General features: G+C 39.2%; 1 protein-coding gene across 8 annotated transcripts in view; it reads left to right on the top strand.

Annotated features, from left to right (window-relative positions):
* The window catches only part of TBC1D1 (TBC1 domain family member 1), a 117170-nt gene extending 98407 nt beyond the window's left edge, over positions 1-18763 (top strand). For all 8 annotated transcript variants that reach the window (XM_072125801.1, XM_072125818.1, XM_072125809.1 and 5 more), the window contains 5 exons: positions 3635-3879; positions 5077-5236; positions 15286-15455; positions 16420-16593; positions 18284-18763. In XM_072125801.1, the coding sequence (XP_071981902.1) occupies positions 3635-3879; positions 5077-5236; positions 15286-15455; positions 16420-16593; positions 18284-18472 (938 nt within the window). In that variant the 3' untranslated portion in view covers positions 18473-18763. The remainder of the gene's footprint in view (positions 1-3634; positions 3880-5076; positions 5237-15285; positions 15456-16419; positions 16594-18283) is intronic.
* The last annotated feature ends 3147 nt before the right edge of the window (positions 18764-21910 follow it).

Here is a 21910-nt window from a genome sequence, read left to right as displayed (position 1 = left end):
TTTTAGAGAAGTGCTCTCATGAAAGCTCGCGGTGGGATGTGGTTTCAAGCTTTGGAAACCAGAAAACTCATGAATATTTTCACAGCCCGGAAGAGAGAACCATTTCTATTTTTTTCAGCCACTTTCATACACCATAGATGTCACATAACCACTGATAATAATATCTTCTATCAATTTCTGGATCCACCGAAGTTTGTGTTACAATTTTTTTGCACTCTGTCCAGGTCTTGGGATATTTCAGGCCTTTGATCTGTGACTTTGTCAGGGTGAGAGGAACTGTAATCTTATATTGTAACGGCATTATTGTTGCAGCATTCCTGAAACTCGAGGGTGGGGTAGTGTTTACCAAGAGGGCTGCTGTAAGCAACGCTTCATTTACCTTTACAAGAACCCTTCCCTGTTCTACGTGGAGATAGATCGGAGAATGCAGTCAAGAATACGCTTGCTTCTACTTGGTCTATACTCTCTGCTACATTACCTGTCAATAATAGTTCCTGCCCCCGTCACTTTTCTATGTTAGTGTCCTCTTATTCTTAGGAAGTGTCAAGACAGTAATGATCTGACTTACAGGAGCAAGTACCGGCATGCTTTAATTCCAGATAATCATTCACGCATCGATCCGCAGAACCCAGCCCTTAGTTTGCTTTGTCCCCTGCCACTGCTTCAACAATATATAGCTACAGATTTCTAACATTTGCTTACTCTGTGAAATCTTTAACTAACTTCAACTAGAAGACTATTGTAGATAATTTAGTCCCAATATATATATATATATAAAAAAAGTTTTTACATTGTCTATATACTGTAATTGCTAAATGCAAGATGGTGGTAACCTGCTTTTATCTCCTGTCCTCAGGATAGGGGGTCAGTATCAGGTTTGGGGAGAGTCTGGCATATGGCGACCCCAAACGATCACACAATTGTCATTGATGTCATATTAATTCACATCACACGGCCTGGTTAAAGTTACCTGGTTGGTAGATACTAAAGAGGGCGCTGTATGTCAACAATTCTCTACTCTGTTGGGGTGATATGTTTCTGATCCCTTTCAATCTGATCTAAACCAAGTTTATAAAAACACCTTGGAATACCTTTTTAAAGGAAAATATACCATCAAAATCAAGCATGATAAATAAGGGGCAGTTACTCAAAGAACCAGGCAAGTGACTGTGTTAATCTTCTTATATTTGTCATCAATGCCCTCCTTTCTAAAAATCAACTTTTAAAATTTTGCTAATGAGCCTGAAGGGCTCTGGGGTGCATTACTAAAATCTCTCGGTGCCACAGATTCGCAGGCTGTTACAATGAGCAGAACATTTCTCACCCAGCCCTTCTACTCTCTGCCACTACTTTCTGCCTGTGTGATCTAGCAGCAGCGCTGCTCATTGTAACAGCCTGTGAAGATACAGTACTTCAGGCTCATCAGCATAATTTTAAACATTGATTTTTAGAAGTAAGGAGGCCATGGATAACAAATATAAGATTAACACCGTTTAATCAGATTATCATGTTGGATTTTGATGGTTGATTTCCTTTAAGTTTCCTTATTCCCTGCACCGGAAGAAAGTCTCCACATCCCTAATACTCCCCAGACAGGACTGTTCTGTAGATTAGCCAGCGATGGGCACAAGATTACATAAAATAACATAACTTGGCTGACAAGTCATTTCAAAAGTGTGTGTGTGGGAGGTCAATTCCTCGCCCCAGCGATGCATACTTTCGACTGAGTAGGTGAGCTCTTCCGGGGGTGATGTCAGAACTTATCTTCTGAGTCTATCCATACCGTTCCTGTCTGATTCCCTTATGTGGCTTCTCTGAAACTATAGAAGAACGGCCTCCATTTTCCTGTACTATTGATTTTTTTTTTTTTTATTGGATGTTTATCACAGCGACTACGAGCTATAAGACGATGAGGACGGCTCTATTGCTTCACAGGTCTACAGCATTCAATAAAGACTTTAACAGAAACTATTATCAAAACCTCCTTCCACTGGGTCATCATTGTCAATGTCTTCATATATTTTTTTTTTCCCATTATTGAGACAAAACTGATAGTACAATTTTTAAGCTATGTAAACATTTGACTTCTACTTTGTTCTGAAGCCTACTAGCTGCAGGGATATGAAGCGTAGATGGCAATTTATCTAAAACTTTTCACCTTGAGGCCGGCTCCGAGTGTTTAAGGCTGATTCATTGAGATGAGTGATGCCTTATTGCTATATTGAAGAAATTGGATTGTAATGTTCATCGTAAGCTTCTCAAGCCGGGTAATGGATACTGTTGAGTTCTATTGTATTTAGGAGGGATCCTATAGAGCAGAGAATTGCTATAGCATGCGACCAAACCCAACAACCTGCAAGGTGTAGGGACATATATCAAAGCTTGATGTTAAAAGTGCCCTCTATGTGGAAGCCATGTAGCCTATATAGTGACAGCAGTGCCACCTTGCTCTTCATGAGGCTCATAAAACACCCATTCTTATTCCACCATGATACATAAGCTGCACTTTTTGAATGATAATAATAATTCCTTTATTTATATAGCGCACACAGATTACGCAGCGCTGCACAGAGTTTGCCAAATCGGTCCCTGTTCCCATGGGGTTCACAATCTAATCATCCTACCAGTATGTTTTTGAGTGTGGGAGGAAACCGGAGGACCAACCCAGAGGAAAACCACACAAACATGGAGAGAACATGGAAACTCTTTTCAGATGTTGACCCTGGCACTTGAACCCAGGTCTCCAGCGCTGCCAGGCTGTAATGCTAACCACTGAGCCACTATGCCTGTATAACACTTTCCAATACTTTCTACTAATACCAATATTAGTCGTCACAAAAGCAGTAACCATTTTATCAATGGGTCCTTAGCTATACATTTTAGACTGCTGTCAGCTAATTACTACTCTTTCCAGGAGGACAGCGGAGGAAAAATCTGCCAGCGGCTTGTATTTCTTCAGAACATAAGCAATGGTGAAACCTAAGGCCCAGTTCACACCTGCGTAGGGTTTTCTGCTACACTCTCAGTTTTAAAAGTACATAATGGAGCCTAAAAACATAAGGTGAACGGAAAGTCTCCCAATTACCTTCCGTTCTCCATAGACTTTAAAGGACTTTTTGTTGCCTTCTGTTCCGCACCTCATGTCTGGGGAATTAGAAAGTTTCATCACTTTATATCTAATGCATATCACCATCTTTTGTAATGGGCAAAATGTATTTTGGAGTTTTATGTATTTGTTAGAATTTTGTCATTGACTGCGGTCACCATTGGGTGTCACTGTGGAATCTTGTAATGTTTCCAAATTCCATTTGGGCACATTCCCAGGACCATAGAGTAAATGATCAGTGTAATACTCCATTTTGCTGGGTGTAAAGATAGTGTGGAGTTATTCTATAATTCCTTTATCTGATGTGCAGCACTGAACCCTATGAAGTGTCTCGCTTTCATTACCTCAGTACATAATTCATAGGGGCCAAAGGCAAGTTGATTTTATGTTATTTACCTAGTAATTGGTGTTGAAAGTTTACTTAAGAAGATAAAGCCGCTTCAAAAGATTCTTGTTTTTATTTGACCTACCCTGATAGCAAGGTTCAAGTAAACGTATTTGAATTACTAACCTCAATTGTTTTCTTAGGACGCACCTTCCCGACGCACCCATATTTTTCGGCCCAGCTGGGAGCGGGACAGCTGTCACTCTACAATATTTTAAAAGCCTATTCCTTGCTCGATCCTGAAGTGGGTTACTGCCAGGGGCTCAGTTTCGTTGCGGGGGTTCTGCTGCTACACATGACTGAAGAGGATGCTTTTAAGTTGTTGAAGTTTCTGATGTATGACATGGGCTTAAGGAAACAGTACCGGCCCGACATGGTCACTTTACAGGTAAAAGCTACATTGACTACGAGCAATTAAAATATATTCAGGCAAAAAAAAAAAATAAGGACTCTCATGTTTAGAATAGTTTCTTACACACCTGGCAAAGCATGGAGAACTGAAGAGGCATTATTTTAGGATACTTGGGTTTGGGGCTTAAACACTAAAATTACTATTGTTCCTTTAGTCTAAACTTGGCCTTACACAAAAATGGATGCCAACCAAACCCACAAATTTCTTTTGGCTCAACCTTTTAACTGATTTCAATTGCCGACCATTTTTTATTTTTAGGGAGACCGTTCTGACCATTCTGTCAGTTAGATCTTAAAGAGAACCTGTTCAACAGCAACTGGCCTAATAAACCACTACCAGAATATTGTCAAGCAGCGTAACATCTTTTCATGGTCCTGTGTGGTGGCATCATCCAGAAAAACAACTTTTGAAGTGATAAGTAAATTGGTTGTGTAAAGTCAAGGAGGCGGAGATTTTAACATTGAAGTCAAGGTGAGGAGCTCTGAACGCCTCCTCCTCTGTGATTGACATCATGCATTGGACTTCAAGAGATCTGGTTAGTGATGTCTCTCGATGCAGGACCATTAATTACAATGAAGCGCCTTTCTGAGGAAGAGAGAGCTTTATTTCAGTGTTAAAATCTCCACCTCCTTGACTTTATTTGCATCTCACTTCAAAGTAGATTTTCTGGGTGATGCCACCACACTGGTTCATGAAAGAAACATGTTCTGGAAGGTGTTCAGCTGCTTGACAACATACTGGTAGTGGTTTATTAGGTCAATTTCTGATGGCAGGTTCCCTTTTAACTCTAACAATGGGATTAAGTTGTCCTGTTCCTATTTTGCTAAAATCCATCAGGTTGTTCATGGAAAGCCCTGATCAACATCCCAGTAATTCTGTCCATCCATCGGGTCAGGGAACATGACTGTGTATATGGTCAACCTCTTACCGTAACGAGACTTATGGGACACCATGCGCTTTCATGTTTGGATGTATAATTTTGTTTTGCTCGGTTATATTTTCTTTCTGAATGTGTTGAAGTTGTGCAGTAGTGTTGATTGACTTGCTAAAGATTATGACAGGTTCCCTTAGCAAAGCCCCCTGAGACTATTAACGCAACACAATTCAGTTTTTGTTGTAGGAAAATATCTTGTGACCTGTAATTTAACCTCTCTCTTCCTATCTTTCATATAGATCCAAATGTACCAACTATCTCGATTGCTTCACGACTACCACCGAGACTTGTACAACCACCTCGAAGAGTATGAGATTGGGCCTAGTCTGTACGCCGCCCCCTGGTTTCTCACAATGTTTGCATCTCAGTTCCCTCTTGGTTTTGTTGCCCGAGTCTTTGGTAAGCTTTGAAGGCAGCACATGTGTTATATTCTTCTCAGACATGGCGATGAAAGATGAGACAGAATTTGACATGGGAATAATAAATTGATGGGTGAAGACTGGGTGAAAAAACAAACCACTTATATGTATTTGTTTGTGAGCTACAGATTTGTATATGTGACCAGTTTACAGTTCATTTAGTGAACATCATCCTGTCACAGCAGTAGATGTCTGGAAGATTTAGATCCTAGATATGGTTCCTATTAATGGAAGAGGTATATGTGTGTGTTTATGCCGTGATATTTCCACAATACAACCCATATAATTGCTTGGGACCTCTGAAATTTGAAAGGGATAGGGGGACATGCATTGGTGGGATGCAGGTGATTTTTCTGGACCAGTTGCACAACTTAATGATATACCATTACTTTCTAAAGAAGAAGAATGCATTTACCTTGCAATGCATTCTGGTATATGTGTGTGTGTATATTACCGTAGAAGGTAAGTTTGTCCTCTTCTCCTCCGGCTCATCTTCTCCCGGCAGTGCAGGCAGAGGCACGTCTGTGCTCTAAGCCTGGGTGCACACACTGTGACGTGAGATGAGCATAGAAGATGAGCCGAAATTAGTGCTAGAGGTAAGTACTAAGTTTTATTATTTTATATGAAAAGGTCTCTGCTGGCTTTTTTTTTTTTTTTTTTTTTTCTTGATGAGGGGAGGCTGCTACTGGACATTTTTTATTAGAGTAGTTGCTGCATTTTCCACCCTAGGTTTATACTTGAGTTAATAAGTTTTCCCAGTTTTTTTGTGGCAAAATTAGGTACCCCGGCTTATACTCAAGTCAGCTTATACTCAAGTGTATATATGGTATTTATTTTAAGCAATTTTTTTAACTTTAAACATGCGAAATGTGCGAGGTAAAATCCTCTGTTCATTTTTGGTTTAATACGTTGAGCAGTTAAACTTTGGAGGCGATGTGTAATCCCCGCAGTGGTTTTGTCTTTCTATCCCGTTTATGGATGTGCTCCTAGAATAACAAATGTTTCATTTTGGAAACACTTCTAATTGTTTATGCGGGTTTAAAGGAACGTGTGGGGATCGCTTGAATAACAATTCTAGAAAATGTTAACAATGGAGGAGATTAATATGGATTAGTAGACTTTGAGGTGTTAGAAATGGTATAGATGTAATGTACTATTAACGATCCCTAGCTCCAAACTTGACTTATGTATACACATACGGTATATACTCCACGTCATTTGCCTGGGGAGAGTCAAAATGCACCCATATACATGAGATAGGTGGTTGCTTTCGCCAAAATCAGTTCACTGTTGACTTTTCTGTCATAAATATGGTGTCTTTTGGGTACACTCCCATAGGACCACTCTAGTGCTGAATTTCTGCATGAATAAGTAGGGTGACTTTATTGCAGTATTGCTTCCAGAATGTCACTTATTTTTTACAAATGAAGGTTAAAAAGCAAATCAGGTCAATGTATGTTGTGTTTTTTTTTATGTAGGTTTGGTAAAACTCATGCATTATCATAATGTACATCACAAAGATTTGGCCACCAGGAAAATCTTTAGTGGCTAACTTGCTACAACTATTGTATGTGCAGTTATCCTAAATCTCCAGGTCTTTCTAAAATAATAAAACAATGAAGGCTTTGCCCAATGGTTGTCCTATACCACAGTCCTCTAGAGCAGTGATGGCGAACCTTTTAGAGATCAAGTGCCCAAAATGAGACCCAAAAACCATTAGCTTTTCCCAAAGTGCCAACACTGCAATTTAGGCAGTAACAAACTTATTGCTACCAGAATCTTTGGGCTCCAATCCGACAGCTTCTCACTCTTCGGACAGGACCAAGCAGCACAGGATGGGTCACTAATATAGCAGGGCACTACCTGGACTGTCTGAGACTGCAGGAAGATGCCATGTCTGGCAAACTCTGTGCCTGGTAGACAGCCCGTGTGCCCACAGAGATGCCTCCGAGTGCCATCTCTGGCACCAGTGCCATAGGTTCGCCACCACTGCTCTAGAGCATAGTCAAGGTAAAAACTAGTCTTAACAAGCGGTAATGTAAGAGAGACCTAACTGTAAACGCTAAAGATGAATCAGGAGAATCCTGAAGGAGTATATTTGCTTCAATGAATGACACTGATGAATGGAAACCGTTCTCCATGGGACACTCCCTATGTATAGATGTAAGGATCCCTGGGTAGATGGTAGAGCGGAGGCTCTAGTATGTGGCTTTCAGGGAGCACACTTTGCCATGTTCTGTGAAAAAAAGGATCACATCCCCTGTCTAAGGCAACAGGCCAAGATAACAGTTCAACTGGCCCAAAGTTACTGGTTGGATTGTGTTTGGCAAATGTTGCTCACAGTTTAGGTATCTTCAGGTTGGAGAGATGAGGAACTGCTATAGCAGTGCTCCAAGGCAGGCTTTGGTAAATCCTGCAGACCATGTGCTGAGATGTGTGCTGTCCCTCAGCACTCACAGGAAGACCTTCTCTCTAGACTGGCCCCTCCTAGAACTTTCCAGCCGCAGGGGGTTATATGAACCTCCCTTAGGAGGTGGCAAGTTCCTTAACCAACCAAGACTTTTTTTTTACAATATATAGGATTAACAATCCATAAATATTTTTGGGTTATTTGATGGAAGATGTCCTTTAAAAACATTAATCCAGAGGTAAAATAGTGGTACCTGTTCCATGGTCAATGTAATTATGAGCAAATTTATTTGATGATGTAGAGCGTTCAGTTGCAGAATAATTGATCTCCACTCTTGTCTATGGTTGATTCACAAGTATTGTATATCCCACTTATTAATTTTATTTGATGAATCGTAGCCTATAGCAGCCCAAGTCGTCTTGGTAGATTAATTTTGGTATTCCCTATAGTTACTATTAATGAGTAATAGCCTCGGGGTTATATCTGCTCCCTCAGTGTTTTCCATTGAGCAGTCCGTTAGCAGAGCATTCACAGCATTTGTTTGTTATTAGGGAAGGATGGAAAAGTCTTGGCATTGGGAGAGGTTTATGGACACACGAGGTTGATTTTGTTGGCTGTTATTACAAGTGTCCCTGTGTTTTGTAAATTCTGAGTACTAAGAAGTAGAAATAAATCTTCCTTAAACTTTTTTTTTTTAAATAGATGTAATGTTCATAGAACTTGAACAATGGGACAGAATCCAAAGACTGAACTCAATTATAACCCTACATAAACTACCTTATAATCTATTGGGTATATGCTGTTGGAAAGTCGAGGTTAGAAAGCTGTTTCCTTGTAAGGAGGTGGTATTTCACCAGTAGTTTTGTGGAAATTGAAGCCAGTTTATACACTTTTCTGAAAAGGTGGATTTAAAGGAATACAGGCTTGGAGACAGGCGGGTGGCATGAAGCAGGGAGTTCTAGAAAAGTGCTGGACAGGAGTAGTGTATGTAAGCAAGTGATTTAGAGTAGTGGAGAACAATGGTTCATTGGCAGATTATAGATTTAGTTTAGGTTACTGATGCCAACATTATTGCAAAAATATAAAGGCAGGAACAGATAGTTTTTTGATATATGAATCTTGACAACTTTAACTTTCACCAAAATTTTATCAATCGGTACTGCAGATTTTAATAGTAAGGCGTACTGTAATAAATGTGTACCCGTGTCCCTCTTTGTCCCCTGCCTTTCTTCCCTATTCAAGCAGTTTCTCACCAGTATTCATTGACAGCTGAGTGATAAGAGCCTGATAAATCACTTATCTTTTTACTGACCGTAAAAAGACCATAGATAGTCTATTCCCCTCCTCTATGAATCTTCAAGGGAAATATTATCTATGTGTAGAAAGATTTAATGATTAGCCTCCTTATCTGTCTAAAGTGGGCCTCAGAGGCTTATCAACACCTGCAGTACCAAATTTATCTTCTAGGTGTGCAATGTGCCTCAGATTATTGAATTCTGGCACGTCCTGCACTGATCGGGAAATTTTTTTTTTTTTTTTTTTTGGTGCCCCTTTTTTAACCCCTTCCCAACATTTGACGTAATAGTACTGCATCGCGGGAGGTGCGTTCCCGCAAAATGCAGTACTATTACGTCAAGCTTCTGGCGCCGGCTCCTGAACGGAGCCGGCGCCAGAAGCTGCGGGTATCTGCTATATATTATAGGTGACACCTGCCTCTAACACCCGCGATCAGGGCTGCGAGATCTTCCTCCGGAAACCGCAGATGTTGCGCAGCATGCTCAGTGTCTTACATTATACAGTGCAATACATCTGTATTGCACTGTGTAACCTGTAAAAAAGCTTGAACGAGTGATCAGAAGATCACTTGTTCAAGCTTAGATGGCAGTAACTATAAAAAAAAATAAAGGTTTTTTACAATAAAAATAAATAATAAAAGAAAGTGAAAGTTCCCCCAAACACCACATTTCCCTGTACACAAGTAATAAAGTATAAAAAACACTAAATCACAAAAAAACCCACTTATTTGGTATCGCTGCGTCCGTAACAATCTGTACAATAAATCCTAATCATAATTGGACCCCAAAAACTGAAACTTTTTATCAAATTGCTTTACAAAAAATGTTCTAAAAAGTGATCCGAAAAAGTTACAAGCACCAAAATGATACCAATAAAAAGAGCAACTTGTCATGCAAAAAATAAGCTTACAACCAGCTCCATAAACCAAAAAATACTATAGTTATGCCGCTATAAAAATGGCAATAATAAAACAAATGCAATTTTTTCTATTCCAGTTTTCCTTCAATAAAATTGGACAAATATAAATCTATATAAATGAGGTATCACCGTAATCGTAGTGATCCATAGAATGAAGATAATATATTATTGTTATGCTACAGTGAACACCCCCCCCCAAAAAAATGCTAAAAATCCAAAACAAGAATTGATGATTTTATTTTCCTCCACATGTAAAAAGTTAATAAAATTGCTTCAATAAGTTAAAACCCACTAAAATAAAGGTTTTTTTACAGTGCATCTCGTCTCGCAAAAAATAATCCCTTATTTGTCTAAATTGCTTAAAAAATAAATAAAGATTGTATAGCCTATTCCCAACGAGCGTTGTTATAGAACGGTGCGGCGGGTAGTGACTTTCCAACACCGGTAAGACGGCGGCTGTTCCTGACAGCCATCCATCCTGCCCCATGGAACAGAAGGGTTACGTCCCCCCCACACACCTCCAGTTTATTATCGCTGCTATTGGCTCATCAATTCAGACTAGCCAATAGCAGCGAATTTACTTATGACGTCAGTAATAACGGTCACCATGTCTGTAGACACGGTGATTGGGGCAGGGTGGCGGCTGTTCCTGACAGCCACCAATTTTGCCTTGCGGTCCAGAGGGGTTTTGTTGCCCCCCTCTGTCCATGCTTGCCGCTATTGGCTGGTCGATTTGGTCCAACCAAAAGCAGCAATATTCGTCACAATGGGCATCGCTAGGGTGAATAAGAGCAACACTTGGCGATAATTTCCCTACTAAAACGAAGATATGGTACAAAAGTGCTGGCCGTGCACATTGTACAGATTACGCTGTACAACTCTTACGAGCTGTTCCAATGTGCACGTCCTGCCGTATCATTTCTCCGTTTTCAAGAGGAAGATATTAGGAAACTAATATTGGGACAAGAAGGACCGGGGCCCCAGTACCTCTGGTTTAGATGTTCCTGTGTTTTGCCAGGACAGCATTTTCCCGGTGAATTCTGCTGCTTCTAAAGGTAGGACTCAATAAAGAGTCTGTTCCAAAAGAGGAGATGGACACTACATACTACTAAGAGACCTGCGACAACTCCAGAGTGACAAAAGTTTAGTTGGTCCCTTGGTATATTCTACCTCCTTATACGCAACACATTCACAATTCACGCCCAACCTGTTGTTACAATTATTCATTTTACCGAAATTAATTCACAACTGTTATGTCCCGTTGCTCCCTATACCCCTCCATTATTTCATAAGGGGCGCCACAAAACGGGCACTGAACTTTCCAGAAATAATTGCAATTTCCATCTTGGACTCCATTGCACATCATATTTGGAAACCACCTGTATGTTCAAAATGCTCATTACACTACACCACATATTACACCTTGCTATATTCCCCAAGGGGTATACATACAACAATTAGGGTCACTTTTTGTGTTTTCCTCTGTTTTGGTACCACTACGGCTCTCCAAATGTATCCCGACACATGTGAAGGATTTCTTGCAAATTTGGCCTCTAAAAGACAAACATTCCTCTTTTCCTCTACTGTGCGCCCATAAAGCATTTTATATGCACATTTGGGGTACTTCTACACTCGGGAGAAATAGTTTTACACTTTTTTTGGGGTTATTTAATATATTATCCTTTGTAGCTTTCATAAATTAGGGGTAAAGTGACATTTATAGGAAAATTTTCACCTTTTTAATGATTAGGGCCTAATTGGATCATTCACCTGTAGGGGCAAATACATATATTACACATTGCAAAATTCTCTAAGGGGTGTGCTTTCCAAAATGGTGACACTAAATGCATCCTGACATATGTAAAGGATGTCTGTCAAATTTAGCTTCTAAAAGGCCAACGCCCCTCTTTCCCTTCTGAGCTTCACTGCGTACCCATACAACATTTTATTTGCATGTGTGGGGCAATTTTATACTCGGGAGAAATGCTAGTACACATTTTTTGGGGTTGTTTCATCTTTAATGCCTTATGGGATACAAAAATTAGCCGTAAAAGTGACTTTTTTGGGAAAATGTTCATCTTTTTCCTTTTAGGGACCTAATTGAAGCAAACACCTGTAGGGGAAAATACATATATTACACCTTGCTGAATTCTCCAAAGGGTGCACTTTCCAAAATGGTGACACTTGTTGGGGTTCCCCTCTGTTTTGGTACCACTAGGGCTCTCGAAATGCATCCTGACACATGTAAAGGATGATTGCCAAATCTGGCTTCTAAAAGGCCAAAGCCCCTCTTTCCCTTCTGAGCCCTACTGTGTACCCATACAACACTTTATATGCAAAAGTGGTGCAGTTCTGTGCTTAGGAGAAATAGTTTTACACATTTATGGGGTTGTTTCATCTTTTACCCCTTGTGGCTTACAAAAATTTGGGGTATAAGTGACTTTTTTGAGAACATTTTCACCTTTTTTCCCTTTTGGGGCCTAATTGAATCAAACACCTGTTGGGGAAAATACACAAATTACACGTTGCTAAACTCTCCAAGGGGAGTACTTTCCAAAATGGTGTCTATTTTTTGGGCTTTCCTCTGTTTTGGTACCATTATGGCTCTCCAAATGCATCCTGACACATGAAAACTTTTTCAGCCATATTTGCCCTTCAAAAACGAAACAACGCTCTTTCCATTCCAAGTGCCCCCCTGTGCCCATACATCAGGGTACAGTGACAAAATGGGTATTGGCATACTCAGGAGGAATTGCCCTCAACATTGTAAAATGCAAGTTCCTTTTTAACCCATTGTGAAGGTGCAAATTTTAGTGTTCAATGAATCTATAGTAAGATAAAATTACATTTCTCTAATTTCACTTTCATTTATCTTTCACCCTCATGAAACGCTCATAGGGTTAACAAAATTCCCAAAAGTTGTTTTGAATATTTTGAGGGGTGTAGTTTCTAAAATTGTCTCATTTGTGGGGGTTTTCTGTTATGTGGGCCTTATAAAGTCACTTCTAACTAAATTGACCCTCAAAAAGTAGGTTTTGATGATTTTCGTGAAAATCTGAAAAATTGCACCTAAAGTTATAAGCCTCCTAACATCCAAAATAAAGGAAAAGATGTTTGAAAAATGATGCAAAGTTAAAGCAGACATATGGAAAATGTTAGTTATCAAGTTATTTTAGTGATATGACCAACTTTCCAAAAAGTAGAAAATTTTGAATTTGGAAAACATTGTTTTTTTTCCAAATTTTTGCCAAATTTCCATTTATTTCATAAATAAATACTAAATATATTGATTAAATTTCTCAACCAGCATGAAGTACAATGTGTCACGAAAAAACAATCTCAAAATCAACTGGATATGTTAAAGCGTTCCAAAGTTATAACCACTTAAATAGGCACATGTCAGATTTTAAAAAATGGGCCGTGTCAGGAAGGTGAAAAGTGGCTTCAGCGTTAGGGGGTTAATGTGCAGCTCGAAACACAATCCTGTGAAGCTGCTGTATTAACTGTGTCACAAACTCCAACAGGGGATGAAGACGTCCTTTTTAGGTGCACATTTTTTGTGTCTTGTCGGACACGGTGCAGCCGCGACACAAAACTGGCACAGATACTTGTTAAATACATTTTATAAGCAAGAGAGAAAACTGGCGCAGCCAGTTTAAAAGATCTGGCCCCCTGCATCTGCTCACTACAGGAGAAAGAGCAGAAACACAAAAAAGCTGCTTTACCCGATGAAGTATATTTAAAAAGTTTACGATTATCACCTGCTCTTTTAAGTTCTGCAAAAAAAAGAGCGCTTAGAATTGGAGCAATTCCTACAGGAGAGGGATATTGGGGGTTAAATAAAAAGGTAAAGTTGTAAAACCAGTCATTTTTGTTTTTACACAATTACAGGATTTGTTGTGTACATTCTCGAGTACAATATTAATGTTCCTGTTAAAGTATGTCACTTGTATTGTGTGTGCCGGGACAGGTATGTTAAACCTGCTCTTGTGGTCAATACAGAGGCACTCCCTTGCTGAGGATTATGCTACAAGATAAGGAAGTAGCACCTAAGAACTTCTCCAGAAAAAGGCGGGACCATACCGCTAAAAAAATGGTTATAGTTGTAAAAGTGCACATCTATGCTGAGATACAAGAAAGTAGATGTGACTCAATAGCCCTCGGAGCTTACAAAAACTTTCCACAAAGGTCATAACCAGAAGATGAAGGTTTGATTATTGACTTCCGAACCTTGTCACATTAGGTAGCATTGTTACTTCATTATAGACTCTGACTTGGGACCACTGGATTGTCTAAACTAAATTTAATTGCAGAGATTTTTATAATCCAAAAAAAATAACTTTTACCTGGAATTTGTAATTTATTAAAACTTTAAGCCAAGTTACTATTCTATTAGTCATCACTTCTGGATTTTCCAGGAGTATTATTTATTTGAAAATGCTCACACATTAACTTTAAAAACGAACTATCCAAATCTGCCCAAATGTATAAAGGGAATCTAGTATCCTTCCTACTAGCCTTGGCTGTGATTGGCCAGCATGTCCAAATTGACCAATCACAGTCATGGCAAGTAGGTAGGGGAGTCAATTTGCTGGGTTGGTTGCATGGCCGACAATTCGCAATATGTTCGGGTTGCGCAGGATGCACCGGAACCCCGGACCCGAAGTTTAAATTCCACTCATCTCTATTGTTGCTTTCAGTTCTGTTCATGCTTACATAGTTTATTTTTAGTTCAGGAGGTATCCTCTGAGGTGAGGTGCTGAACAGTGATTGCAAGGGGGAACTGTTAATGGTGCTCTCTTCTGCTGTTTAAAGGGGTTGTCAGATAGCAAGAAAAAATAGCAAGGTGGTCAGGAGGCTGCATAAAAAATAAACATGTACTTGCCTTCTCCATCCCTCCTGGTGTCCCGTGCCATGGTCCCTCCATGCAGTGTCCCTGTTTGTTTACAGGGTCACGAAAGCCCCACTCTGACAGCTTCTGGGTGAGTGGATGGGCACGCCCGCCTGTCTCCTGTCCCATAACCTGATATAGCGCTGGGACAGGAGATGGGTGGGCATGCCTGGCCACCAGGAAGCTGTTGGAGTGCAGTTAAAGTTCCCCTGTAAACCAATCGGCACTGGGGGACCTCGGTACGGAACGTCCATGTTTTATTTTATTTTTTTTTATGCAGACCAAAACCCCTCCGCCCACCTCATTATTTTTTTTTATTGCTCTCGAACAACCCCTTTAACATGAGAAAAAAATAAAAATCTGACCTGAACTGGTAATAGCCGCATTGTTCCTCAGCCACGAGGCACTCCAGGGTTGTCATTACAAGACGTTTGTTATCTCTTTGTCTTGGCTGGTATGACCTCTGAGGTTACATTCTCCTAAAACTCATTATATTTTTGACTTTTCATTGTAGATATGATTTATCTTCAGGGATCAGAAGTCATCTTTAAAGTGGCTCTCAGTTTGTTGGGCAGTCACAAACCTTTAATTTTGCAACAAGAAAATCTTGAATCTATTGTGGAATTCATAAAGAACACGCTGCCAAATCTGGGTTTGGTTCAAATGGAGAAGACTATAAATCAGGTAAAAGCAGGATATGTGGTCTTCAATATTATAGATTTGCTTTTGTAATCGAGGCATTGCTTCCTATGGGACCTCCTGACGGATGGCCAACTTAAATTTACATATATTTGGAGGCACAGTACTAGCGAAAGAATGTGGACACAGTATTAGGGCTCAGCATAGATTCCCAGTATTGCAAAAAGTATCATCCCAAAAACTGATGTTGCATTTTATTCAAAGAAAATCTACCATCAAAATCAAGCATGATAAACCAGGGGCCATTACTCCTAGATCTAGACACCAAGGCTCTGGTAATCTTTATATATTTGCTATCCTTGGTCTCCTTCCTTTTAAAATCAACTCTTAAATCAGGCTGGACAGGCTCAGGCAACCCCCCCAGAGCCATTGTGACTCATTAGCATAATTTTAAAAGTTGATAACAAATATAAGAAGATCACCACAGTCTACCCATGCTTGAAGTTATAATTTTGTTATAAGCTGTACCCAACTGGGGAGGCTCTTACCAGAATCCTAAAACATCATTATGTTAGGACAATTCTGAACCACTAGCTTTGAGAGATTTAGGATTAGTCTGTCTTTTCAGTGTGGTCATCCTTCTGCCCATCTGTAAAAGTAACCGGCAAAGCATCCCATACATACTTTGCTTTCATTGGGCTGTTACTTAGAGGTTTTCCCACAAATTCAACTTGCTGATCGGTGTCTGTGATGTGATTGCTGGGGGTCTACTCCATTTCTCTCATGGAGCGACAAGGGGTCCGACTGAGGTACATGGGACTCCATCGGATACCTCGTTTTCTTGATCTGTGGGGTCTCCTAACTGAGACCCCCACCGATCAGCAAGTGAGCCCATGATATATGTCTACCCATATAAAGAGTGTCCTAAATGATATGTCTTGGTACAGATTTTGTACAGGGGCCCACCTAAGAAATGTGTTTTTTTTTTTTTTTTTTTTTTGGATTCTAGGTTTTCGAAATGGATATTTCAAAGCAGTTGCAGGATTACGAGGTAGAATATCATGTGCTACAGGATGAACTGATCGATTCCTCACCTCTTAGTGACAACCAGAGAATAAATAAGTTAGAAAAGGCAAATAATACCTTACGCAAACAGAACTGTGACCTGCTGGAGGAGCTACAGGTATGTACACACCAAAAGATACAGATTGTTTTGTTATAATTCTTCAGGGCTTCCTGCTGAATCAGTGTTTGTGTCCTTTCTTTGCACTCCTTCACATGATCACTCAATGTGTAGTCTCATTTCTAGGGAATTTAGAGGATGAATGAATGTTTTTGGGTTTTTTTTCAAACAAATATTGTGAATTTTATAGTTTAAACATGTTATCATATGATTTTAAATTTATGGCTTATCCTTGGGTTGGCCATCAGTGTTTGCCTGTATATGCCACATATCAATTAAAAATTTGTGTTATATTAATAGCCTAAACTTACCCTGCATACACATTTGCCAAATTTATAATTAAAAAGGCTTAAGTGACTTTGCAAATGTTTAGTATTGCTTTTCTATCATTTTGTGTCTACAACTCACATGTAGACTTGTGTATCTCCATGGGTACGGGCAACGAACAACCCAGCTGATCCTGTGACCTTTATCTCCATCTATTCTCTACTTCTATCTAACCAGCCAAATACATGTTGACCAATAAAAAAGAGCTTGTAGTCAGTTTCTTTTGAGAAATAAGTTTTGTATAAGAAAATGGTAGTATACAGGGTGTAACAAAAAGGTAGAGATGGTGGAATATCTTGCAAAATACACATCTGATCGAAAAACTCAAAATATGTGTGTCGGCTATTTTTCTAAAATCTATCCAATGATGCCACGCTCGGGGGGGCCCCCCCTGTGGGTGGGGAAACTTACAAATGTTAAATATGACCCCCCCCACCCCATTTTTTTATTGCAGTTTTAGATTCTCCAGGAATAATTACATTGATTTTTCCTAGGTCTTTTTCAATTTTGGTGACAGATGGCACTATAATCGCCAAAAATCGAACGTGTTGAAAAAGGGAAATTTTGATGAATACACATTAGATCCAAAATCTAAAAAAAATGGACATGTGTAATATTTTTCTAAACGTTTTCAATGTTGCCCATTTTGAACACTTAAAGGACATCTGCCACCAGGATGAAAGACTGTCCATTAACACCTGTGGAGCCTGGAGCCCATCGGGCTCATTTGCATATAGTCTTGCATCCTGGTGGTAGATACCCATTAATATAGAGAATTCAATATTTGAAAACTTTGGAGGTAACAAGAAAAATCCCCATCGTCAGAGCGAAGGAGGCGGGGGGCACACATTACACCAGCAGCCGAAGAGAACAGAACACCACTTGTATTTCCATTTTGTTCCTGGTTTACCCTGAATGTAACTTCCACATAAAAAATGTAATCTTTCACCTCACCCCCGGGGGTTAAAATACAGGGTCGACTTTAGTATCATTGCATAGATTTTTAAGAAATATTTGTCATATTTTTTTTTTATCTTGTGTGCATTTCCTGAGAAATATTTTCTTTGATCAATTTTTTTTACCCATTTTGATTTTTGGTGATTACCGTTCCATCTGTCAATGAGAATTACCCCAGGTAATGGAGGTAGGAGAGTTTGGTATCATTGGAAATATTTTTTGAACAATATTTTAACACATTTTTAGGTTTTTCGATCCACTGTGTATTTCGCAGTTCCGACTATTTGTTACCTGTGTATATATATATTTTTTAAAAGGTTTTCTAGGTTCACATAGCTTCACATTAGAAAGACTATGTTCTATTTAAATGTTTATTTCAACATGTTTTATTCTTAATTCCTTTTAGGTGTCCAAGGGCAGAATCCAAATTCTGGAGTCCACAGTAGATAATTTACAAACCAATGAAGTAAAATTAAAGCAGTCGGTCCGTACTTTAGAGCTGGAGCGATCGGCCCTGCTAAACACAATTGAGGAACTCAAAAAACAAATTCAAGAGCCTCCAAGTATCCCTCTTCAGATAAACCATGATCCTTAAGAACATTTCATACAGAGCTGACTTTTTACAAAGAGACTCCGGCCCATGTTCTTCCTTATCCATTGCACATGCCTCCTTATGAAAATTGAAAAAAGAAGACCTACTGATAAGGCGGATCTCAAGTCTCAGGAAGAAATCTTCTGACATTTTGTTTTGTTTTTTTAATCTTATTCTTAAGATTTCAATATTTTTTTGAGGTTTCGTGCTCCTTCCTAGATTCTCTTAGGTTGTAAATTCTAGACAGTGTTTTGATGTAGCCTAGTTAGTGAAAACCACAGGTTTTTTTTTTTTTTTAAAAAGGGATTTTATCCAAAAATACTAATTTTAAGTAACTCTAGATGTCTTCATCTCCAGAATACAGTGGAGCAAATATTTAGCTCACTGGCAGCCCATACGGTACTTTGAGGTACCCATAAACCAAAGATCTTTTATCAAGTCTTTCCATAAAGCATAATGCGTAGAATATTGCCGGCTCCAATTTCTCCTGACTGCTAAGATCAGTTGAATAGGTTAAACTGATGGCGCCTTAGATTATCAAATGTTGACAACTGAATTTGGCAACAATAATCTAATATTGGATTCACCTTATTTAACTTCTATGGTTGGTGTTGTCCAACTCTTTGGAGAATTGAGACTACCAAGTGGGACCTGTAATTCTAAAACCACTCGCAAGTTAGAAACCAGTAGTCTAGATTGTTGGCTTGATCTTCAATAACCTAAATATTCAAGTTGGTTACATAGTGGATGATACTTCACCTTCAACAGGAACTAGATGTTGCTGGATAAAAGGATTCTTGTGAAGTTTTTTCAAAAAAATATTACTTTTGTAATCAAAAATATATCATTCTCCTCCGTTTCATGTGTATTTCCTACTGTCCAAAGCAACAGGAGAACAAGAAATTGAGCTCTCTCGTGAAGTATGTTTGCTCCCGTGCTTCCACCTTGTGTAATCTGAAGACCCGTATTTGACACACCATCTCATTTATTGCTGTCATGAATTTTAGGTCAATACTTTCTTAAATGCAGTGTTACATTTTAACGTTTTACATTTTTTTTTCCAAGTAACTTTAATATTTATAACTGTATATTATTATTTTTAACATCAATTTATTTTTAATGAGACATCATTGAGCATTTTGCTTTGAACCTACATAACAATCATCTGTAGTTTTGAACCCCTATCTTTTAGGTATTGTATATTTTATGGTTTACCCAGGGGTTGTCTAACTCCAACACATTGCCTGCTTTAGTAAGTTTGAGTTAATGAGATAACCTGCCGATCTGCTTAACTTAAAGGAAATCTACCATGAATAACCAGGGACACTTACTCCTAGATCCAGGCACTGTGACACTGTGTGTTATCCATGGCCTATTTCCTTCTAAAATCAACTTCTAAAAGGAATGCTAATAAGCCTGAGGGGCTCGGGAGGGTGTTACCAACCCCGCCCCCTTCCCTGCTCCCTGTGCTACAGTTTCACAGACTGCTACATTATCTCCCCCTGTGGTAACACCCCCAGGGCCCCTCAGGCTCATTAGCATAATTATAGAAGTTAATTTTACAAATGTATACATAGCCCATTGATTTAACTATGTGACCTGACCAATTACACATTACAGCATGTATATTTTCTCAGAATGATCAGTCCTAAGATGGGCAAGACTTTCTGTATTGTAATATTCCCTCTGCAGTACTAATTAGAGGATTAGTAAAGTGTATATTAGTAGCCTAAAAAAATGATACCATATTGCTGCTATGTTAGTAGATTTAATGGCTGTCAATGAAATAAGTTAATAAAACACTCCAGGCAAAATTGCTCCCTAGTATTATGTCTAGTATAGTACCAGAGCGGGGCGGTGAGTGACACATGGTGCTGTATAAATCCAACCCGGGACCTGTACTAGGCTAAGTTTCCCTTTAATACAATTATCAATGTTGATATTCTTGATACAACCTTCTTTTATTTTCTCTTACATTTGTTCAGAGGCTTCATTGTGCTCTTTATTTTCTTTTCAAATTTTCGATTCCATTTATCTTTTTAAAAAAGATTCTATGGGCTAAACCGGAATCGCTCTGTTTTTGCACTTGAACAGAAGAAGCTGTACCCATTTTTAAAACAAAAAAATTTACATAACTGTATTTTTTTTACAAATTTCTCACTATCGTTGTTAACGTTTAGACCTTGTTGCTTGCAGTATATATATAGATTCGTTTTAATGTGCCTTAGACATAATAAGGAAAATTGGAACAAAATTTTACCAAAGAATTTTCACCAATTACCACACATGTTTTTCATTCACAAAATTCTCCTAATCAATCTCATCAGGGATTGAGAAGTGAAGATCTGGGCAGGGTCCTCACATCAAAGATTTGGTGACCCTTCACTAGCCAACAAAATGGTTATTCTAAATCAAGAAGTCATATGTTATATTGTGATCCCTTCGATCTCCACATCTGCCCATCTCCTTGTTTGAACACCCAAGATCTGCTACTTTGACACTTTGGAATATTTCAATGTCTGGTGAGACAATTGGGATTAAAACCGAGTCTTTGAGTAGAGTTAGGCTTAAAGTGGTTTTCTGAAAAAATATTTTCAACATATTTATAGCCCCCAAATATCATATTGGTGGGTGTAAAGCACCCTGAACCCACACAGAAAATGCTTAGTTATCCTTAGTATCTGATAAGAGCGGAAGAGGAAGCAGCATTCACCCTTCTTTTGAAGGTTTCAGAACCGGTTACAGTAAATCTGCTCCTATTAATTAGAAAACCCCCTTCAAGGGTTTTTTCCAAGAACACCTCCTGGAGACCAGGGTAGGGGTGACAAAAACCAGATGATTTTCCCTGCTATGCCTTCTCGTTTCTGCCAAAATTATTTCAGTCTTCAGCACCTGTACCCAAGCGAGACCGACTATGGGCAATCTGGATTTTTCTCTGACCAGAAGACCTAAGAGAGGAAGCAATGGTTTGTCTGAAGTGGATCCCACCTGGGCATAAGTGTTGGAGACCGCAAATACTAGCATGCAGCAGAAACAAGGCACTTCAGCTGGGCAAAGGTGTCCTAGACCAGAAGAATCTGGGATGGTTGGTGGGAGCCAGAGTAGGTAAGGCCCTGGAACCAAGGGGGATTTTCCATGAATTTCTGAAAAACCCCTTTGACCTATTACAATGAATGGGCTTGACTAAAACCCTTCATTGTCCTTAAATCTGGTCATCATTGAGAAGGAAAAGTGTCCAGATCTTACAAAGTTGCAAAATGTCAGCACGATTCCACAGCCTAGTGGTCACAAGTCTTCTGACTTGATGAGTGGAAAGGTCTTGTTTTATGGGAATGGATAGGTGGCGGTCACCTGCTGATGCGTTCTTTCACTATTTACATAACTTTGCACCTGATTTGAATCATTATTTGTGAAGAACACACGGCGTCCTATATAGGAAGC

Source organism: Engystomops pustulosus, chromosome 1 (assembly GCF_040894005.1).
Source record: "Engystomops pustulosus chromosome 1, aEngPut4.maternal, whole genome shotgun sequence".
Classification (NCBI taxonomy): domain Eukaryota; kingdom Metazoa; phylum Chordata; class Amphibia; order Anura; family Leptodactylidae; genus Engystomops; species Engystomops pustulosus.
Note: the sequence above shows the minus strand (reverse complement) of the source record. Positions and strands in the feature narration are given on the sequence as shown.